The sequence below is a fragment of the Schistocerca nitens genome, chromosome 3, assembly GCF_023898315.1.
Source record: "Schistocerca nitens isolate TAMUIC-IGC-003100 chromosome 3, iqSchNite1.1, whole genome shotgun sequence".
Classification (NCBI taxonomy): Eukaryota; Metazoa; Arthropoda; class Insecta; order Orthoptera; family Acrididae; genus Schistocerca; species Schistocerca nitens.
The window spans coordinates 411880197-411904399 of NC_064616.1; the positions used below are offsets into that span (position 1 = coordinate 411880197).

At 42.7% G+C, this 24203-nt stretch overlaps 1 protein-coding gene across 1 annotated transcript in view; it reads left to right on the plus strand.

Moving 5' to 3' along the window:
- The window catches only part of LOC126249617 (uncharacterized), a 78425-nt gene extending 54222 nt beyond the window's left edge, over positions 1-24203 (plus strand). The window contains exons 7-8 of the mRNA XM_049951286.1: positions 8935-9062; positions 23719-24203. Of these exons, the coding sequence (XP_049807243.1) occupies positions 8935-9062; positions 23719-23939 (349 nt within the window). The 3' untranslated portion in view covers positions 23940-24203. The remainder of the gene's footprint in view (positions 1-8934; positions 9063-23718) is intronic.

Sequence of the window (24203 nt, forward strand, 5' to 3'; positions counted from 1 at the left end):
CTAATATTGCTAGTATCCAGTTGATGTGTAATGCATTCCTGAGTCATTTAAGGGACCCCTACACACCTTTCAGGCCTGTGCTGAAAGTCTAAGCAGTTGCAAACCAGTTTGTTACAGAATCAAATGAGCCTTCAATTTGTCTCAAAACCAGAGTTCCATGATCATATAAAGGAACAATTCCCCCCCTGCTGGTCCGGGGGTTAGAATAGGCCCGAGGTATTCCTGCCTGTCGTAAGAGGTGACTAAAAGGAGTCCATCCCCCTCAAGGGGGTAGTTCGCACCTGCGTCCGGAGACGGACGGTTCCACGACCTATATTTGTGGTCTTTTTGGTTTTTCCCTTCTCGTTTCTTCCTTCCTTCCTTCGGTTGGTTCCTTTCTTTGTTCTTCTCCATCTCACTGTCTTCCTTACTCTTTCCCTTGCCTTCTTCTGCTTGCCTTCTTCTGCTTGCCTTCTTCTCCTCGCCTTCTTCTCCTCGCCTTCTTCTCCTCGCCTTCTTCTCCTCGCCTTCTTCTCCTCGCCTTCTTCTCCTCGCCTTCTTCTCCTCGCCTTCTTCTCCTCGCCTTCTTCTCCTCGCCTTCTTCTCCTCGCCTTCTTCTCCTCGCCTTCTTCTCCTCGCCTTCTTCTCCTCGCCTTCTTCTCCTCGCCTTCTTCTCCTCGCCTTCTTCTCCTCGCCTTCTTCTCCTCGCCTTCTTCTCCTCGCCTTCTTCTCCTCGCCTTATTCTCCTCGCCTTATTCTCCTTGCCTTCTCTGGTCTCCGCCTTGGCATTTGAGACAGTCTGTCCTCTCTCTCTTCCTTTTCCTCTTCTTCCTTCCTCCCTGTGCGCGCCTGAAGGCCGACCCACGCGTTCGCACGCGTAGCCGGTGACTGGGTAATGCGTAATTCCCCGCCCTGCTTAGACAAGTAAGGCACGCACGTACCCCCTGGTAAAGGCCAGGCCCGGGGAGGGGTGATTGCCTGAGCTGATACCTTCTGACCATGCCGATTGGTCCCTCCGTCTGTTTCTCGGGAGGTGTGACCTGAGGTGTAAACATTCACCTAAGGCGGGAGTGCCCTCTGAGAGGGTCCCTGTAAGGAAGGAGCGTGCCATCGGAGACGCTGGCAATCATGGGGGATTCCTCCGCAATGGATTTTTCTTCTTCTCTCTCGACTTCTGCCCACAAACGGAAACATGACCAGCCACCAGTGACAAAAGTACTACTGCCTGCCCCACAGTTCCTCGTCGTTTCTCGATCTGATGACGGAAAGGATTTCTCCTCTGTCAACCCTTTCGTTATCCAGAAGGGCCTAGATGCCATAGCCGGATCTGTCAAGTCGTGTACCAGGTTGCGTAATGGTACCTTGTTACTAGAAACTGAGAGCGCCTTTCAGGCACAGAAACTGCTTCGAGCCACACTCCTGTACACGTTCCCTGTCCGGGTGGAGGCTCACCGAACTTTGAATTCGTCTCGTGGTGTGGTCTACACTCGATCCCTCGACAGATTGACTGATGAGGAGATTCAGTCTTTCCTCGCTGAGCAGGGCGTGACGGCTGTCCATAGGGTCATGAAAAAGGTCAACAATGACCTTGTACCGACCCGGACACTTTCCTTGACCTTTGATAGTGTTCAGCTGCCATCGCGCATCAAAGCGGGCTATGAGGTTATTTCTGTTCGCCCCTATGTCCCGACACCTACGCCCTGCTACCAGTGTCAGCGTTTTAATCACACTCGCCAGTCTTGTTCCAATGCGGCTAAATGTGTCACTTGTGGCAGGGATGCCCATGAGGGTGACTGTCCACCTCCGTCTCCTCATTGTGTGAACTGTCAGGGTGACCATGCAGCGTCCTCTCGTGACTGTCCCATCTATAAGGAAGAACGCTGTATCCAAGAAATTCGGGTCAAAGAGAAAGTGTCCACCTCGGCTGTTTGCAAGCTGTTTGCCAGTAGGAAGCCCACGCTGCTCCCAGCGGGGAAATACAGTACTGTCCTCGCCTCTCCTCGGACTACCAGGGAGGTGGCAACCCAGACATGCGATCTGACCTTCAGCACCACGGTCGTCCGTTCGGCCAATGCTAAGATCGCGCAGTCCATGTCCCCTCCTCCTCCCATCACCCCACAGACACAAGCCCCTTCATCAGCTTCTGCTAAGACGAAGACCCAGAAGTCAGATGCACGGGCCTTCAAGAAGGAACCGTCGCGTGCAGACTTCCTACGTACCTCGACCTCCCAGCCATCGACCAGTACTTCCACCAAACGACCTTCCAAGAAGGCTCATAGGAAGCACAGTTCTCCTTCTCTGCCACGGCGCATTTCTCCTCCTACGCCGCCCAGCGATTGCCGCCCCAGGCCGTCATCCGTTTCGCCTGGCCGCACCGCTGGTAGCCGAACATCTGGCCGTTCACTGGCGGAGGAAGCTCCCCCTCCCGGCCATCTTACCAAGATGGCCAATGAACCTATAGAACCAATGGACAATGCCTGTCCGCCTACTGATTGTGGCGGCAGTGCTCGCTCAAAGCCAGGCCCTCAGCGGCCTTCGAGGTGACCCCTTCTTTCATCTTCTTTTTCTTCTTACGATGGCACTTATTCACTGGAATATTCGCAGCATTCGCTCCAACCAAGAGGACTTGAAGTTGCTGCTCCGCTTGCACCGTCCGCTCGTCGTAGCCCTCCAGGAAACGAAGCTACGCCCATGCGATCAAATTGCCTTGGCACACTACACCTCTGTGCGTTTTGACCTACCCCCTGTGGTAGGTATTCCGGCTCATGGAGGGGTTATGTTGCTGGTCCGGGATGATGTTTACTACGATCCCATCACATTGCACACCGGCCTGCAGGCAGTTGCCATCCGCATTACTCTCCCCACTTTTACATTTTCCATTTGTACTGTTTACACTCCATCATCGTCTGCCTTTACCAGGGCAGACATGATGCAGCTTATTGCTCAGCTACCTGCCCCATTTTTGTTGACTGGAAACTTCAATGCCCACCATCCCCTTTGGGGCTCTCCAGCATCCTGCCCGAGGGGCTCCCTGTTAGCAGACCTTTTCAACCAGCACAATCTTGTCTGCCTCAATACTGGCGCCCCTACTTTTCTTTCGGACACATCTCACACCTATTCCCATTTAGACCTCTCTATATGTACTACCCAACTTGCACGCCAGTTTGAGTGGTGTGCACTTTCTGATACATATTCGAGCGACCACTTCCCGTGTGTTATCCATCTCCTGCAGCATACCCCCTCTCCGTGCTCATCTAGTTGGAACATCTCCAAAGCAGACTGGGGGCTCTTCTCTTCCAGGGCGACCTTTCAGGATCAAACCTTCACAAGCTGCGATCGTCAGGTCACACACCTCATGGAAGTCATTCTCACTGCTGCTGAATATTCCATCCCTCACCCTACTTCTTCTCCACGTCACGTACCGGTCCCCTGGTGGACCGCAGCATGTAGAGACGCTTTACGTGCTCATCGACGTGCTTTACGCACCTTTAAACGCCACCCTACAGTGGCGAATTGTATCACTTATAAATGATTACGTGCACAGTGTCGTCGTATTATTAAAGACAGCAAGAAAGCCAGCTGGGCTGCTTTCACAAGCACCTTCAACAGTTTTACTCCTTCTTCTGTTGTCTGGGGTAGCCTGCGCCGGCTATCTGGCACTAAGGTCCACTCACCAGTTTCTGGCTTGATGGTCGCGATGTCTCCAATGCCTTCGGCCACTTTTTCGCAGAGGTTTCGAGCTCCGCTCATTACCACCCTGCCTTCCTCCCCCGCAAACAGGCAGAGGAGGCTAGGCCACCTAACTTCCGCTCCTCGAATCGTGAAAGTTATAATGCCCCATTCACCATGCGGGAACTCGAAAACGCGCTTGCCCGGTCATGGTCCTCCGCTCCAGGGCCTGATTCTATTCATATTCAGATGCTGAAGAACCTTTCTCCTGCGGGTAAAGGTTTTCTTCTTCGTACTTACAATCGCATCTGGATTGAGGGACATGTTCCCGCATGCTGGCGCGAGTCTATTGTTGTCCCGATTCCTAAGCCGGGGAAGGACAAGCACTTGCCTTCCAGTTATCGACCCATCCCGCTTACCAGCTGTGTCTGTAAAGTGATGGAGCGAATGGTTAACTCTCGTTTGGTTTGGCTGCTCGAGTCTCGACGCCTACTTACCAATGTACAATGTGGATTTCGTAGGCACCGCTCTGCTGTTGACCATCTGGTTACCTTGTCGACCTTCATTATGAATAACTTCTTGCGGAAGCGCCCAACCGCAGCTGTGTTCTTTGATTTGGAGAAGGCTTACAACACCTGTTGGAGGGTGGGCATTCTCCGCACCATGCATACATGGGGCCTTCACGGTCGCCTCACTCTTTTTATTCGTTCCTTTTTAATGGATCGACAGTTCAGGGTACGTGTGGGTTCTGTCCTGTCAGACACCTTTCGCCAGGAGAATGGGGTGCCACAGGGCTCAGTTTTGAGCGTCGCTCTCTTCGCCATAGCGATCAATCCAATAATGGATTGCCTCCCAGCTGATGTATCAGGCTCCCTTTTCGTGGACGATTTTACCATCTACTGCAGCACGCAGCATACGTGTTTCCTGGAGCGCTGTCTTCAACGTTCTCTTGACCGTCTTTACTCCTGGAGTGTAGCCAATGGCTTCCGTTTTTCTGCCGAGAAGACGGTCTGTATTAACTTCTGGCACTACAAAGAGTTTCTCCCACCGTCCTTACGACTCGGTCCCGTTGCTCTCCCATTCGTGGAGACAACAAAATTTTTAGGTCTTACATTTGACAGGAAACTTAGTTGGTCTCCATATGTGTCATATTTGGCTGCCCGTTGTACCCATTCTCTAAATGTCCTCCGTGTTCTCAGTGGTATGTCGTGGGGAGCGGATCGAACCGTCCTACTTCGCCTATATCGATCGATCGTCCGCTCCAAGCTGGATTATGGGAGCTTCGTATACTCCTCTGTACGGCCATCCATCTTACGCCGCCTCAACTCCATACAACATCGGGGTTTACGACTTGCGGTCGGAGCGTTTTATACTAGTCCCGTCGAGAGTCTTCATGCTGACGCTGGTGAGTTGCCACTCACCTACCGGCGTGATATACTGCTTTGTCGGTATGCCTGTCGGCTACTGGCAATGCCCGACCACCCGTCTTATCGTTCCTTTTTTGATGACTCTCTCGACCGTCAATATGGGTTGTATGTCTCTGCCCTGCTACCCCCTGGAGTTCGCTTTCGTCGCCTCCTTCAACACCTTAATTTTTCACTCCCTGCAACCTTTCGAGTGGGCGAGAGCCACACGCCACCTTGGCTCCAGGCTCAGGTTCGCGTCCCCCTTGACCTCTGCTCGCTCCCGAAGGAGGTTACCCCCGGTTCAGTCTACCACTCCCGTTTTGTCGAACTTCGTTCGAAGTTCATTAATATGACCTTCATTTATACAGATGGCTCTAAGACCAATGACGGGGTCGGGTGTTCTTTTATTGTCGGGGCACAAAGTTTCAAATACCGGCTCCATGGCCATTGTTCGGTCTTCACAGCTGAGCTCTTTGCCCTTTACCAGGTTGTTCTTTACGTCTGCCGCCACCGACATTCTGCATATGTCATCTGCTCCAATTCCCTGAGCGCTATCCAGAGCCTCAGTGATCCGTACCCGGCTCACCCTTTCGTGCACCGGATCCAACGCTCTCTTCAGCAACTGGTGGACGTCGGTTCTCCGGTTAGCTTTATGTGGGTTCCTGGCCATGTCGGTATCCCTGGGAACGAAGCTGCAGATGCCGCGGCCAAGGCTGCGGTCCTCCAGCCTCGAACAGCTTCTTGTTGTGTCCCTTCGTCAGATTGTAGCAGGGTCATTTGTCGGCGCATTTTATCCCTGTGGCATGCCGATTGGGCTGCACTTACAGCCAACAAGCTTCGTGCCTTGAAACCTCTTCCCGTGGCTTGGACGTCCTCCTCACGCCCTTCTCGGCGGGAGGAGGTCGTTTTGGCCCGGTTATGAATTGGACACTGCTGGTTCAGCCATTGCCATCTGCTGACGGCTGCGCCGGCGCCGTTCTGCCCATGTGGGCAATTGCTGATGGTCCGCCACATTTTAACGTCCTGTCCGGATTTTAACACACTGCGTCTTGATCTTGGCCTGCCATGTACTCTAGATGCCATTTTAGCGGATGACCCACGAGCAGCTGCTCGCGTTCTTTGTTTTATCAACTTGGCCAACCTCTCTAAGGACATTTGATTATGCTGTTTTTTTAAAATCCTATGCCTGTCAGTCTGTCTCTTATCGTGTTTTCCCTTTTACTTGTTGTTTTAAACTTGTGCCTCGCGGTGCATTCTTAACGTAGTCTGGGCGCTAATGACCATTGGAGTTGTGCGCCCTAAAACCACAAAAAAAAAAAAAAAAAAGGAACAATTCCACAGCCACTGAACTACATTTTAACAGCATAAGCACATAAAGTTGTTATAACCTCATTGAAAGGTACTGGGTAAGACCTGGGAATCCAGGTTAACGGCATTATTTGTTTCAATATGGGTCACCATTGGTAATACCCTTTGCTGCTGGGATGATCATTTAAACAGGCAGAATGAATGCTCCGTGCATACACTTTGTGGCTCTCCTTCTGATATTTTGTCAGTATTTGCTTCCAGAGTGCTATTACTCACTGTATGTTTGATTAACTGACCACACTCTTCCTGGATCTGCTTTAACCCATTCATGGGCTGTGGGGATATACTTCCCACTAAACACATCTCTTTACAGTGTTTAAGGGAATATGTGTTACCATTTCTGTATGCTTCTGGTGTCTAGTGGTAGTCTGTTGCACCAGCTATAATTTCTGTTTGTTGTGAAATATTGCTTTCAACTTTGGGAAGTATATAGCCCACCGAACAATGATGTTTTGATGGTTATTGGGAAGTATGGTTACCTCCAACATAGTTTCTGAAAGAGGCTTGGGAAGTATACTTACCACAAAATAAATCTGTCATTTTTGGAGCGTCGGAAGCATACCTGCCACCAACTTAGGGGTATCCCAATGCTTTTGGGAATACGTTTTACCACCTCTGTCTATGCCTGATATCTGGTGGTGGAAAACTGCACCAGATGTATGAAAACTGCTGCAACAGTCAGTTGCTGTTTGTCACGGTGTCACTACTGTTGTCAGAACATGTTGCTCCACTTCTGCAATATACATTATTGTGACTTGTATCGGTTCATACCTGTATTGTGTGATAAAGTTTCATGGATTGTTTTCATGTTGTGGTAAGTAAACTATAATTTTGGTATTGAATATTTCTTAAATAACTAAAAGAAAACATGAAATAAAAACAGAAAACACTGTTCATGATATTTTTATGTGTAATGGCAACTCATAACAGCACACAAAACAGAAATGGGAAAACCATTTACCACCAGCTTTAGTACCTCACAAAGGTGCCGCAGTGACATGTGTACCACCATAGTTTTTTGTCCAAAAACACAAAAATAAAATTATCAAAAAATAAATATAGTCAGTTGATCATATTTCAAATAGAATAGCAAAAAGTTATCTTCACTGAGTATCTACAAAAAATTCAGGGTTAGCTTCACATGGGGTCAAGATTTTCCAGTGAGAGAAGTGTATCACATTGACTCAACACCACTCTCAATTACAAACAGCTCCTCAAACTTGTATTCAAGGGAAATGTACGTGGTATCCCACTGTTCCATCGATACATGGCTTCAAGTTCTATCACTTAAATGCCACTCACATTCAAGTGGGTGGATAGTTTGCATACCAGTCTTTTCTGGAATAAACTGAGTCACCTTCAATGAAAGTGAGTAAAATAATGTATGAGAAATGGAACAACTGTAATGAAATACCAAACTGCATATGAAACCTAAAACTTATGTTGCCAGAGAAGAGATAAGAAGTTAAGTAATTTACATTAATTTCTGTCTCACTTGCAGTACAGTTGTATAAAGTCTACACACAGTTAGAGAGTGCACAAAATATCTTAGTCTGACCCTTTGCAAAATGGCACAGTGGGGTAGGTGACAATGGTAGTGGTAAGGTCTCAATCTCGAATGACCTCCGTGCATTAGGGTAGGAGCACATTGACTCTAGAGGCCTGTGCACATACAGATATCTCACAAAACTTGTACACTATGGCTAGTGAGTGTGCAGGTGATTGTATTAGCATCTTATGTCAGTGTGGCTGATAATTTGACAAATATAAATGTTCAGAATTAATAACTTCTCACTAAAGTACTAAAAAAGAGAGAGATTCATAAAAAAGTCTCAACCAAATCAAAACCAGTTGAACTATGTGCTAGCAACAGGAAATCTTGTTAAACAAAAGAAAAAGGTTTAAAAATTGTTGTGTGGCAGACAACATTACTTACTACTATACTGACAATGTAAACCAGATAACATATGTCACATGGAAATTATGTGTTGGTCCCATGACAAACTGTTCATCAATATTACCTCTACATAAACTTTTCTTCTCCTTTTTCCACAGCTTTCCTAAAGTAGTGAAGATATGAGACATACTTGTTGCTATGTCTTCCCTCTCTTTCTTTATTGTTTGAAATAAATAGCTAGTGGTTCCTGCAGCACTCTCAAGCAAACTTTTTAATGAGAATTTAATGACATGTACCTCATTATGGAGAACTTTTCCTCCACCTATAGTGCACGAAGACTGCAGTGCCATCATATGTAGTAAAGAGATAGCTGAGAGAATGCTTGAAGTGTGCAGATCAACAGGTGATAATCAACTGAGACAGCTAAGGGGTGGATTTGCCCAGCTCTCAGCATAAGAATGCATTTCTTCATAGAGGCAATGTTATTTTGCATGAACTCTACATGTGCTGAAGACAATGAGAGCTTCATAGTCATAAGTAAATATAGGTTACAATATTATATAGCATTCATAAAGTCAAATTCGTTTTTAGAAACAAATGTTTGTGGTATTTCAGATTGGAAATTGGTTATGTGTATCAAGAAAGTGGAGAACCAATACCATTAAATGGCTGTAACCTTAAACTGTACCAACATGGGGAAGGTGGTACACCTCCAACCCATTATGGTTTTTCTTTTGAAGCAGGTAAGAATTTATAGTTCTCTATTTTACAGAGTGCTCTGTGAGGAAAACAGTAGTAAAATTTGAAACTTCCTGGCTGATTAAAACTAAGTCTGGCCCACACTTTTAATCTGCCAGGAAGTTTCATATCAGCACACATTCCATTGCAGAGTGAAAATCTCATTCCAGTAGTAAAATTTATTTGGATATACTCACTATTGCTTACTTAAATACTGAAAGAAATACTAGACATTTACAAAATAACAAAACTGTATTGTTCACATTTGAAACTTTTCTCATCTTATCAGATATGAGCAAAAAGCTTGTATCAAATTTTCTATTGCTTTCAGTAAGTTTTGGTGAACTTGTTTCTGTTAACACTCAATGGTCTTAATAGGACTGAAATGAAAGTGTATCCATTTTGTAATAAATTGGAATTCTTCAATTTGTGTAGTGCTGACTTTATTATTACCGAAATAAATTTTTTAGCTAGGAATGACAATTCATTTAGAGTACTATTTATTATGCAGAACATTAATCACAACATACAGAAAAGGACAACCAATATGGTCTTAATGAATACATTCTCATTTCTGTGAATGGAGGTACAACAAATAATGAAGATGTATGTAAGCAACACAGTTTATTCCTCCACAAGAAAAGACAGAAACATAAATATATATAACTTCAATAAATGGGCTAATGCTGTCAATTAGAGAAGTCCATGGATGAATCCAGTGGTCAGACTGCTGAATAGTAGAAAGTCAAATTCCAAGCAGAGTTGAAGTCCATATGAGGCTTATCTGAGTGGTGTGGCATTGAGGTAACAGCAATAGTGTAGTCCAGGATGACACCAGTGGAGTGTGGTGCCATGCATGCATATAAAGCTCTGATGGTTATGTGTATGCCCACCATTGGTGAGTCTGCAGTGGTGTGGTACAGCATAATTGGAGTGGTATCGGTGTGTAGCTATATGTAAGAGCACAGCAGCCAGTGTTGCTAAGATACCATGGAGGCAGCTTTGTGCAGGGGCCATGCCTACACTATCAAGGTGGGTGATGTTGTGCATTGATGATAACGCTCTCCCCCCTCCGCCCTGGATGATGGGAGCAGTGGGGAGGTCCAGACCAGAGGTGACCCAGTGACCCAGGCTGCAATGGCTGTGATCACTGCAATGGCAGTCATGATGCAGGAACCCTGATGGCAGTGTCAGGCAGCTGGTACAGAACCAGCCATGGATAACTGCTGGGAAAGAAACCATCTGCGCGAACATGCTCTGGAACAGAAAGATCTAGAGCAGGACTAGGAACAGTGTGAGAACTCAGCTGAGTCTGGTATCTGTGACAATAGTGGTCTGACCCGTCCCAGATAGCTAAGATTGCTCTGCCTGTAGGTTTTACCATAATCCCAGGTACCCATGAATGACCATCATTAAAGACTCTGAAATACACCTCAGCATTGGCTGGGAATTTTGTGGGAGATGGAGTATTGCATCATGGAGGATGGGAGAGATGCAGTGTAGTCTTGTGAGACCTGTCATGCAGAAGTTTAGCGGGCAATTTATTTCCATATTTATTATACAGTATATGAGGGTTGATTCAGAAGTGAGGTTCCCAGTGAGCTCCAGCCACATGGGAAGGTGCAAGGTGAAATCCGTCAACAGCACTGTGTGCAGCTGTTCTCCCACTCTCGATTCTGCCTGGCAGCACTTTGCTGCACTGCACAGTATTGGCTCAACAGCAATCCACAATGGAGGTGACCATTGTTGATACTGCCAAGTGTGAGATTCATTCTGTAATTCAGTTTCCACATGTGAAAGGATCTCCACTCATGGATATTCATAGTCAGTTGATACAAGTGTATGGTGATAAGTGGATGTCTGTTCAAAATGGTGCAGGGAGTTTAGTACTGGTCGGAAGGAGGTCAGTGATGAAGAATGGAGTGGAAGACCTTCTGTTTCATTGGCGGTTATTGAGATGGTCCAATGTGAATTGCTTCAAAACAGAAGGAACACTGTTGGAGAACTTTTTGCTCAGATTACTGGGAGTTCTTACAGTACAATTGAAAAAGCTTTGACAGAAAAATTGGGGTATGACAAATGTTGTGTCTGATGAGTACCACATTGCTTACAGCAGAACACAAGGAGAAATGCCTTCCTATGATAGCCCTTTCTTCAGAAGTGTCAAGAATATAAGGAAGGATTGTTAGACTCCATTCCTAAGGGAGACAAAGCATGGGTGTTTCATTTCATTCCTGAAACAAAAGAAAAATCAAAACAATGGCATCGCCAATCGCAGAGAAGTTCAAACAAATTCCTTCTGCTGGCAAAGTCATGGCCACTGTGTTTTGGCATCATAAGGGCATACTGCTGCTCAATTTCATGGAACCTGGGACAGTAATAAAATCGGGCAGTTATTTTGAAGCATTACAAAAATTCTGGTGAGCTACCCAGAACTGCCAGAGGACAACTGACAGCAGGTGTAACGCTGCTTCATGATAATGCCCAACCTTATGTATGCTGCCAAAGCCAGGAACTTTTGACAAACTTTGGTTGGATTGTCATGCCCCACACACCTTACAGTCTGGACCTCATGTGTAGTGATTATAACTTGCTCTCAAGTTAAAGGAACATTTGGGTGGCAAATGCTTCTGGGGCAATGATGAAGTCAAAGAAGAGGTGAAATACTTCCTCAGCAGATTGGCAGTGGAGTTCTCTAATATGGGGATACAGAAACTGGAGCACCATCTATAAAAATGCACAGAAAAAGATGGTGATTATGTAGAAAAATAGAGCTAAGTTTCTTCTTTCCAACAATATAAATTTCTGTGAGAATAAACAATGTTGTCTCTTTGTAAAAATGAAGGACACCTTACTTCTGGATCAACTCTTGTATCAACACAGAAGCACACCATTTTCTTTGGAGTGGAACTGCCTTAGTTTTAACATCTGTGCCTTGAAGGTATGCATGAATCGTTCCACTTAGAGTGGGGTGAGAAGGGAGCTGATCTTATGTGGGTGATGCGTTGGCATTACAGAAAGATGTGAATTCTGCTGAAGCTAGGTGTGGGCCATATCTGATACAATGGTGGTTAATAATCCTTCTTGGCAGAATAATGCTGGATGACATTGAGGGATTCATAGAGACCACAAAAGGAAATTTGGAAAAAGTGTCCACTGCAATAAGCCATTATAAACCCCCAAGTGGCCCTGCAAAACTGATGTGACATCACTGCTAGGGGGTGTCTGCTCAAGGCCAGTCAATTAACTATTCACTTGGATCAGGCAGATTCTCTGCACATTCCTTGCAATGTGTGATAATGTGTTAATGTTCGTATCCATCCCAAGGCACAAGGAGTGCTGCTTGGCCAACTGCTCCATATGGGCAATGTCTCAATGTCCTTTATGAAGTAATTCTAACACCTGCTGCTGCAGTTATGCAGGAATCAGCACCCGACCCTGTTCACTTGGTGTGTATAACACACAACTAAATTCTGGACTGAAAAGGCATCCTGCTGGGAAAACCAATGCTGGAGAGTCTCACTGGGCAGCAGCATCATATCCATGGGCCAGCCTGACCAAATAAACTGGTGAAGAAGCAGAAGGGCATACTGTTGAAACTTGGAAATGTCGTAGACAATTGCGGTTGTCTGCTTCTCTTGTTGACTGTAATCATTCAAGCTTTCTTAAGCAATTTCAGTGTGAAAGCAATTGGGCAAAAAGCCATTTCCTGCTGAAATGACCAAAGGAAGGGAACATTTCTCTGTCTGAGAGCATGTAGGGGTGCAATGATCTGAGCAGCATTAGGTACAAAACTGAAGATAATACAAGATTTTCCCAGGGGCAGCTTGGAACTTGGTGAGATTCTTTGGGGAAGGGAACTACCAAATAGCCTGCAAGTGTTTGGCAGTAGAGTAAACTCCATGGCAGTCAATGGAATGATCAAGGTATTCTAGTTGAGCACAAATAGAAATGCATTTCTCCTGATTGTACTGTAGTCCCACTTTGATGAGAGGTTGGAAGAAGCATTCCAGTTTGTGGAGGTGCGCACCTGGAGTACTGCTAGAGATGACAGTGTCGTCTTGTTGGTTGGAGCAGGAGGAGACCTTTGACATCAGTTGCTCTAAAAACCATTGGAGGCTGGCTGGAGCAGAAACTGATGCTGATATTGAAGGCAGTGGATATGAATCGCACAACAGACTGCATTGACAGTGGACTTAAAATCTGCAGAATTGAGCATTGAGTTTTCTGACAATGACAAGGGGTGATGACCAGTGGCTGGCAGAGATGGGCATGAAAACCCCCAGGCTGTGCATCCATCCCAACTCTGCTGCATCCTTCTCCAAATTTGCTTGAGAACCACCTGTATGGTATCTTTCAAGGTAATGTGAGAGGAAAATTCTTTCACTTTGCCCTGAGAGTCCTCAAAAGCTGATGGCATTTGTCACAGAGCTTTGTTATGCTGTCATGAGGGACATGGGAATTGATCATTGCCATATCACCTGAGATCTGGAGGCCAAATGGGTCAAAGACGTTGGAGCCAAAAATGTCAGAACTGTCGTAAGAGTGAAGTGTCATAGCTGGAATTGCCTTGATGGTAGATCTGTACTCCATCCATAGAAAACATGTGCTGAGGACTGCAATGTGTGATCCCCATTGTACATGTAAGAACCTGAGGAAGAACTTCAAGTAGTGGGAAACCGAGCATTTTGAACATGGAACTATTGGTTATTGTAGTGGAAGCCACAGTACCCAGCTGGAATTGGACGTCCCAGTTCTCAACATGCAGGTGCATGAAAAGTTTCTTTGGTTCATGTACAAGAACAGAAGGATGCTAGTGACAATCCACAGCCTGGAATGATTCACAACTAGTAGAAATGCTGTAGCAGGTTTGAACTGTTAAAGACTCATCAGAAACCAAATGGTCCAGGAACATGGCATCATCAACTTTGACCTGATAGACATCCATTGCATCAGAATAATGGGTGGCCATGTTAACACATCAGTCCCATAATTTCTTTCAGCAAATGTCTTGAATGTGACCAATCTTTTTGCAAAACAAACATTTAGTTCAGCAGAAATGACACGTGTCCCTATTATGAGAGATTTGGCACTGAGGGCAGGATTGCAATTTGCTGCCATTATGTAGCTGCTGCAGGCATGCTGCAGTCTTTTTATGGTGGCTGGTATGACTATAGCTACTTGTGGAGAAAACTGACATATATCAACAGAAGCAACTACAGGTGGCGACATTTCTAGCTCTGTGGTGTCAAACAATTCCCACACCTCGATTATACGAATAACATCCTCAAGCATAGGGTCTGATAATTTGAAGGCTTCCACCCAAAGTCTGGAATCAATAACATTGTGAACTATAGCATCCTTCAAAATTGTGCCCTGTACAACTTACCACAATGACATATGATAGCCACTGGCTATAGGACTGGCTAGCTTGGCACTCCATTCGGAACAACTTAGATCGGGCAGTGGTAACCAATTTGACAAGGGCCACAATGACTTCCAGGAAATGAACTGATTCATGCTAAATAAGGGGAAAAAGCTTGGTGCAAATGTGTAAGATATCTACACCAGCCCAAGGAAGAAAATATGATCACTGAACACACCAAAAATGTTGTAAGTGGCAAAGTGTTGAAATAGCTGCAATTTACTCATCTGCAGCAGCATCAAACATGTAGGGTGCTGGAGCCAACTGGTATCTGCTGCCATTTTCATCAGTCTGGGTGATGTGTTGAAGATGAGCTTGCTGCAGAAGCTGTTGGTCCTCAGATGCCAATGTCACCTAGTCCAGCAGCTGCATGAACGGCATTGACTGAACCCTAGGAATTTTGTGGAACGATAGAGTTTCCTCTTGCTGGACAGTCACCATGGCAAAAAGAAAAAAAGAATAAGCAACAAGCTATGACATATTGTGATTATGATCTCTTGGTTGCTCAAGGTAAGAAAGGCTTAAACAAGTCATCCAGATGCAATACATCAACAATAACTGCTGTCATTTTTTGTGCTCAATGTATGTAACTATATATAAAGGTGTATAATTTTATATTTATGGATTTTAATTACAAGGACAAATATCACTTGCAAGTGCTTAGAAGGGGGATGTGTGTCCACTGGAAGACTGGCAACCTTTTCACCTCAACGAAGTGCCCAACTATACAACACTAGTAGGAAGAGCCTCTGGTTCACAATGGCAAAGCCATCCCATACTCTCTGAAATCTGGAGGTATCACTGACTTCTTTTTGTTTCTCCATCTCAAATTCAGCATGAAGGCACACAATTTTACAGTTATTTAAAATGTGCAGATTTGCATGAGAAAGACTTTGAAATCGATCCTATTTCAATGCCTTCAGGTGAATGTAACATGTGGCATAACCACTGGCCATGATTTAATAACCATCAATGATGTTTAAAGAATATTGAGTGTCTATAAATGCTCTGCCTTGAATTAAAAATATTTATTAGAACCAGTCTCACTAATTTTGAGAGATACCTTTTAAACAGCTAAAGAGAACAACCAAAAATGGCAAAACATAAAATAAATATGTGGTATCATCAATGGGTACACCATGATGGCACCTGCCACCATGCAGCCACAGGTCACATAGAATGCAGTCCACAGCCAGCAGTTTCCAGCTCATGCATTGCACTGTCAAGCTGGATACTGCAGGCATGGCCTGTGCACGTAGCTGTCTCCAGGGTATCTTAGCAACACCAACTGGCCTACCCTCACAGAATAACTACACGCTGATGCCACTCCAATCACTTTGTGCCACGCCACTACAGACTCACTGACAGCAGGAATATTCATTTGTCACTAGGGCTTTATAAGTGCACATGGCACCACACTTCACCAGTCTCATCCTGGACTACGCTATTGATGTTACCTCAATATCACACCACTGGGATTACCTTCATCTGGACTTTGACTCTGCTTGGGACTGGACCTTCTTGGGATTTCTACTATTCAACAATCCAATGACCAGATTCATCCATGGACTTCCTTTATTGCTGTCCCAGTGGCAGTGCTAGTCCAGTTACTGAATTTATGTGTATTTCTGTTTCTGTCTTCTCTTGTGGAGGAAAAAACTCATTTTCAACATAGTCAATAAGCTTTCTGGAAATGATACAGATTTTTTCTGTTCATTATGTGAGACTTTGGAAATTAGTTTAGCACAATTTTCAGCATCTACACATAAAATTTTTTTATTGAAGAATCAATTACAGAATTCCCATTTATCTTTTACAGATGTAACTCTGAGATTTTTGTAAGAGTTCATTTCTAAAAATGAGAGGTTGATGGGTGCCCTACAGATTTCTCATCTTGTATCTTCACCACTCTTTCTACTAATACTATGTGTGTGATATAAATATTTGTTCTTTTGTAAGGCATTTCTATCATAATCTTTCTGTGTCACTCCAAGCAGATTAGTTGCTGGATGTCAGTATATTTATAAAATTAATTCATATGCAAGGTGTGATTCAGAAGTTTCAAGACTGATTCATTTCTGAGTAGCAGAGTGTGCACGGACCAGTTCCACCAGGTGGGGTAACTAGTGGGGGGTTTCAGGGAACGAACTGATGCTGCGACAGTTGCCTCCAGAACCCTGGAGAGTGCACATCACTTGCAGCATGAGTGTGTGTCATTGAACTTGATCAAAAAGTGGGAGATGCGAAGATGGAGTGGCACTTAGAGCAGTATTATGCGATTAAGTTTTGCATGCGACTGAACAAAACTGCCACGGAGGCTCTCAGTATGATTCAGGAGGCCTTTAAGGAAGAAGCCATGTCCTGTGCAATGGTTTTCATGTGTGACAAACATTTCAAAGATGGCCACCGGAATGTTGAAGATGACCGCTCTGGGAGGCCATCATCAAGCCGAACGGATCAAAATGTGGAGGGAATGTGGGAACTTTTAAACAATGACTGTCATTTTAGTACTAGATTAATTGCCAATGAACTGGGACTCAGTCAGAGTATGGTGTGGAGGATTGTGATGGAGAATTTGATGACGTGAAAAATGTGTGCCAAACTGGTGCCAAATGTTTTGTCAGTGGATCAGAAGAAACAGCACCCGGAAATGCTCCAACTGTTGAATGTTGATCCGAACCTTCTGGAGAAAGTGGTTACAGGTGATGAGACCTGGGTCTACAAGTATGATCCTGAGTTGAAGTGTCAAACCTCATAATGGCACACTGCTTCCTGACCGAAGCCCAAGAAAGCTCACATGAGCAAGTCGTGTGTGAAGTGCATGCTGTTTTTTTAAATGGTAAAGGAGTGATTCACAAGGAGTTTGTTGCTCATGGACAGAATGTCACAGGTGACTTTTACGCTGGAGTGCTCCACCAATTGAGGGATCAAGTTCGCCATGTCTGCCTGGCGACCAAGGGTGATTGGATTCTCAACCATGACAATGTGCCTGCCCACACGTCGTGTGCCGCTGCCAAAGTTTTGGTCAAAATGTGACAACACTGCCACAGCCACCCTACAACCCTGGCTTGACTCCAAGTGACTTTTTTCTCTTCCCTTGAATCAAGACAGGCATAAAAGGGAAGTGATTCGATTCCATCGACACCATCCAGCAGGCTTCGATGAGAGCCTTTGACAACATGACGCCCAAGGCCTTCCAGAAGGGCTATGAACAGTGGAAGATGCACTGGGAGCACTGTGTTGATGCTGAAGAATTTTAGTCCACTGTACTTAAATGTCCAATAAATTTCTAGTTCTGAGTTAAGTCTTGAAACTTTTGAATCACACCCTGTATTTACTGAGCATCTCTTTCTAATGGCACACAGAATTGTGACTCATGATGTGATTCTCAAGGAACTGTGCAGAACTATAAAATAGAAGAAACTAAGTTTGGCTTAACCATTTACCAGATATCCCTTAACAACTATTAACCTCAGATGCTAATGCTTGGCTGAAATAAAATCAGCTGAAGGCACACATGTTCATTCAATAACCATATATATTCTGCAAAATAGTTCACGCGTGAAAAGCCAGATGTCAGTGTCCAATGGGTAAATCACCGTGTTACCGTCATCTGGTACACTGAGGAATGGAATGCCTCAGAGCTGATTCAGGGTTTATATCCCCAACCCTCACCCCTTTCACTGTCCCTTACACCAGAAGAAGTTAGTCACATCATATCTATTCCATTGTAAATAGTTAATGAAAATAACTGAGAAGCATTCAATGTGAGATGTTAATACAGTCACTTACAGTAACAAAATTGTGTAATAGATTAAAAGTAAATAACACTAATGAGTTACTAGCATTCACATGAAATTGCTGATGCAGTGTATTGAGAGTAGCAATTGATTCACTTATTTCTAATAGGATCTTTTTCATATTTTCTTGGCATAAGTGTTTTATTGTGGTTAGTGTTTCTTCAGTGATGGATTCATCATACAATGCTAAAGGGACACCTTTCTCACAGTTGGTGATGTCACAGGAAGCCAACATAAGTTTCATTCATTTCTGCAAGGTTCCTTCCTGAGAGTAGTAGTTTAGTAGAGAACTGTGATTACAGACCCCATAGTAATTGCGGAACAGGTTTTTGATTTTAACAGGTGGTGACCAAATTTCTACAACACAGGAAAGCTCTTCATATAACCTTGAGGAAGAGAAATGGAATGTCAGTCAAAACCAGGGTTTAGTCTTGCTAGCTATTTTAAATTGAGATACAACTCAAATGATCCACTTATGGTGATGACCTTTAATTTCATCAGAGCACACTTTGCCAATAACAATTTGCCATTAACAAATCATTTGACTCTTTCTCAATGTCTGATGTTCAACAAAATGTTCGAATCAAATAAAAGAAAACAATAGTCTTCAGAAAGGTTACATGACCCTTCCTCAGTATTCAGTGTACTACAGAAGTGGTCCAATCAAACATAAGAAAACAACAGTCTTCAAGACAGTCATTAAATGCATCCCATACAAGTATGTACAGTATTAAAAAGATATACTGACAGTCCCTGTACAAAAGAGCTAGCCAAAGACTAAAATACCACTTGATGTTTATACTTCCCAGCTAAAGTAGCAAAGTACATGTTAGTTGTATATACACTGCATAGTAAACACATAAATTACATTACATTTATCGTTTTCCATGGATCCCTTGGAGAGGAGTCTCTGGGATATGGAAAGAGTCAAATGGATATTGTACAATTCTAATGCAGACAGAGTTATGAGCTATAATCCTTGCGAAGATATTCATCGATGAAGTAGGAGGAGTAGGCCAACAGGAAGTTCTTTCATTCACTCTGAAACTGATCTTTGTCACTTACAAGACCTTTGATATGCTCTGGTAAGTTATTGAATATATGAGTATCCATGTATTTCACTCCTTTTTGTACCAATGTTAAGCTTTTATAGTCCTTATACAGATTGTTTTTGTTTTTGGTATTATAATCATGTTTTGCACTATTTTGTGTAAAAAGAGACATGTTGGAAATGACAAAGGATATCAATGAGTATACGTATATAAAAATAATGTTCTTCTAACACTATAGTGTCTATATCTGTTTCTAAAAAAGATAAAACCTTAAATATTCTGGACAAAATAGCAGATTTCTGAAGTCATTGCTAAAATGTCAATAGAGATGGGATTTGTAGTGTTGTAACATTGATAATGTTTCAGGTTTTCGAGAGTAACTGTATATTTTTTTGACTCAATTGTGCATTAAACTCTAAAATCTGTTTAACAACTTTACTCTTTGTTTGTTAACAAATTAACTTGGCTGCTTTAAAGTCCTACTCTAGTTCTCTTGATGAAGATGTCCATATGTCTGATAACACTCCCTACATATTGGTTTGCATTAAGTACACCATCCAATTATTTTACATCACTACCATAACTGACATCTGTTCCTGCAGTAATAACCTTTACAGCAAATGATATTATTCTGACATAGAAAACATCATGGATATGCCACTGAATTCATTAAAGTTTTTACCACTTTCCATTGATCAACCAAACCTTTGTCCATAAAAGTAATATAGCTTCATTCATCTCAATGTTACCATTCCTAAAAGTGAAAGGGAGCATTTCTCTTCATACATGAGACTAAGGAGTCTCATTAATGACTGATATTCATGTACATATGTTTATAACATCGTCTTTCTAATTGATGTACCTCATTCACCCAGTCTCAGTGAGATATCTGTCAGTTCCCAGTAGGGGAGAGTTATGTTAACTGGGCCACATTTTTTAAAATTGGTCTGAATCATTTTCTGTACAACTTATCAGTGTTTAATTTTATGGGAAGCCTAGGATACATGTTTTCTTTGCAATGTAGTGTTCAAGGACACTGTATTACTTCCAGTTTGTGTGAAATCTGAGGTAATAAACTACTTCGCAAAATGAGCACTTAACCTAACCGGTAAGGTTAACTGGTCCAAGGTGGTAGGGTTAACTGGTCCAGGTAGTAAAATCAATAGAAATACAGTAAATACATTTAATTTTGAGTTTTACAATGTTTTAAAGTATATTTCACCAACATTTAGTTTTTATTACATTACATGTCAAATGTACTGATTGAAATTTTAAATAAAAGCAGTCTTAACGAAGGCTGTATTCATGTAAATCGACATTGAAATAAATCATGTCTTCAAATCTTTGATGGTAGTCTTTAAGGGGCTGGGGTAGTTTCATAATAATGTCTGCAGTGGCAACAAATGCATTGTCATCTTTTATGGAAAATCTGTTAGACGGTTTGTGCCGCTTATAGAAAATCAATTCAGCCCCAGAAGTAAGAGATTTTTTCACAACAGCTATGTAATTGCTACCTGAGTCTTTTTTAATTCCATGTACTTTAACAATTAAGAAGTCACCAGCTTTAATTTCTGAAATATCCTCATCTGCTTCAATGTCTTCATCCCATGAACAATCGGATTCTTCTAAAACCAAGTGAGTGCTGTCTTCTGATGATGAATCTGGTTCTTGTGGAGTAGGTTTCTTTTTTTTATTCTTTTTATTCTTCTTTTCATCTCTGGCAGAGGCTTCTTCTTCCAGGTGAGCCTTCACTGCTGAACTTGTAAGAATAAGAGATTCTCCTTTCTTTCGGCCGCGATTATTTCTTTTTTGGGGACCACACATTGGAAATGGAAGCAAGGCTTCTGGAGCCACAAACAGTTCTGCTTTGAATTCTTGTCCATGAGGGCAATGAGGAATGAGATTATCAGCAGAAGTTGATGGAACTTGATGAGAAGCAGATGCAGGAGGAGGTGGAGGAACTGAACCTAGAACTGTATTAGGAACATGACTTTCTGAAACAACTTCATTCTCAGTTGGCTCAAATGGTTGGCCTGTCACAGATGAACACAAAAAATCTGCGTCACTAAATGTTTCATCATTGAAAGGCATTATTCCTGTAGCTTTGAAACCTTTGCTGATATTAGACATAGTGAAAGCAGATGGAAATGCTTCACCTACTAGTCCTGCTACATCATAGATATGCAGTGTCTGACCAGGATGATTTAGTAGCCATCTGTCACAAGCTTTGTTGTAAAAGGACTTGAAAGGCCCAAAAATGGCAACATCCAGAGGCTGCAGCTTATGGCTGCAGTGTGGTGGTATTGTTAACAAACTATGCCATTTTCTTTGGCAAATGTTATTGCCCTTATGGACATGTGGCTTTCATGATTGTCAATGATAAGAAGTTTTAGCTTTTCTTTGCTTGGTCATTCATGTTTGACAAAATGTGCCAATACGTCCATAAATATGTCCCCGGTCATCCATTCTGAGGTTTGAGCCACCCCTGCACTTCCAGGTGGTGCATTGTGGAGCATGCGATCATGAAAATGGACACGATGGAACACACAAAATGGAGGAACAGCTTTTCCAGTGCTCCCAATTATGCCACACATGGTTACAAGTGTGCCTCTCTCTGCAGAAGTTATCTTCCCCACTTGCTTATGGCCACATGGAGACACTACCTTTCCAGGCTTCTGTACTGTTGTGAGGCCAGTCTCATCAAGGTTGTAGACGTCTTCTGGACCAAATTTGAAGTTTCTATAAGCTTCCTTCAAATTGGCATAAAATTTACCAACATTTGACTTATTGAGCACAACTCAGACTAGTAGCTTCAGGTTGTCTAAGAGAGAGCTGATGCCTCTTCATAAAAGAACGAAGCCACTCCTTCCCAGCCATATTTTGTTGTTGCCAGTTTGCCAGAAGTTCCTTCTTGTCAGCTGCAACAAATTCATATGCTAACTTCCTCGTATCTGTGAATGATAAACCATAATGCATACCAGCAATTTCTTTCAAGTAGGAACACAAAGAAAGCTCCTCTGCTGGTGTAAACACCCTTTTGTGCTCATTTGATGGCCTGAAGTTTACTTCATGGTCATCAGCAGATTTGCAGACATAATGTTTTAGCGTTGTTCAAGAAATCTGAAACCGATTAGATGCTGCACGAACACTAGTTCCTTCTTTGATAGCTGTCACAGCTAGTTTAAGATCTTCAGCTGAATACGACTGGTGGTTAGTTGTACGAATACGAACTCGTGGCTTCTGAAAGAAAAACCTATACCTCAGCTAAAACAGGCCTTAAGTACAGTTCATCACTATTCTAACTAAATATTATTTGAAATATTTTGAAATTAAAAGCTGTGTAAGTTACAAATGTAAATAGTTATGTTGAGGTTAACTGGACCGGTCCACATAACCTAACTGCCTTGGTGTCCAGTTAACCTAACCACACATTTTTCTTTTAATGTCACTAAAACAACTGCTAAACTAACGTTAGTCAAAAACAGAACCATCTGCTGTAAAGGGTAAACACTTACAATTGATATGGTGTATTTGACTTCTCCAAAACTCTTCCTGAAGTCACAAATAAACAACAAACAATATGAGCCAGAAAAAAATGTGGGACCTCGGAAACAAAGAAAGCCACACAAAACAGTTGTTTATTGCTTTTCAACTGTTACTGGTAGCTGAAGATCTTTGACCTGAGTAGTTACTTGAGCCATCTGCTGGAAGATGCAGAAAACAGATTCTGATACAATTTACAAGCATGGACCAGTTGACCTGACCTGTCCAGTTAACCTAACTCTCCCCTATAGACTACACATACACTTACTTTCATATGCTATAACTTGTCCTAATTTGTGTCTGTTACTACATGATTGACTGCAGCTTGCTGTCAACGCTTAATAACTTCAATATTGACCATTGCAGTCTGTTCTTACTTTCAGCATCTACAGGATTTATCTCTTGAGCCAGAATTATAGAAGACTTCCTCCTATTTCTGTTATTTTTAGTTCTTTTCTAACTTTTTGATCTGTACTGCCCCTCCTCACCTACTTTCCTTGAGCTATTATCAAAGTAATGACTGGGCCAAAGACCTTAACATTTCATATCTTCTGTCACAAGACATTTTTGTTAGTCCTTTATTTTTGACAAATAATATATTCTTATTTTATTTCACTCTCATAACAGTTTTTAATCTTTATTTTAAAATTCTGTTCGACATCTATTCTTGTCATGTTATAAAATGATATTCCAAGACAGACTTCATTTGTAAGTACAAAATTTTCTAGCACAGGGTAACATGAAATAATATAAATAATATGAAGGATTAGTAAATAATTGTAGAAGATATCAGTAAAATTTTAAACTGACTTACATATTTTTGTTTTGTTTAATGTTTCAGGAGGAATATGGTACCATGTTCAAGTAGAAATCTTTGAGAGATCTGAATTTTATATTGGTTGGGAGTGGGAAACACGTGTGGTGGAATGCCTAGGAAATTTTAAAGTGAATGGAGTTAAAGGCTGGGGTGCAGCTGAATGGCAGTACCGTCACATGGGGGGTCGTCCAGATGATGTAGCTTCCAGTGATCCAGAATGGGCAAAATCCATTGAAAAGACATAAATACTATTATAAAAGTGTATATTCATGTGCTGGGTGTCACATCATAGACTCCTTTATGTTTCAAAAGATTAATTTGTTATCTTGATGTGAGTGAACTGATTTGTATATTATGTTATGAAAAAGTAAATTTTGATCCATAAACAATGTAATTTCCATTTACAATTATTGAGTAATCATTGCAGCATTTGCATTGGATATCAGAATATCTCACATTTGCAACTGAAGTTTCATGAAGTGCTTTAGTTAATGTATTACCCTCTTTAG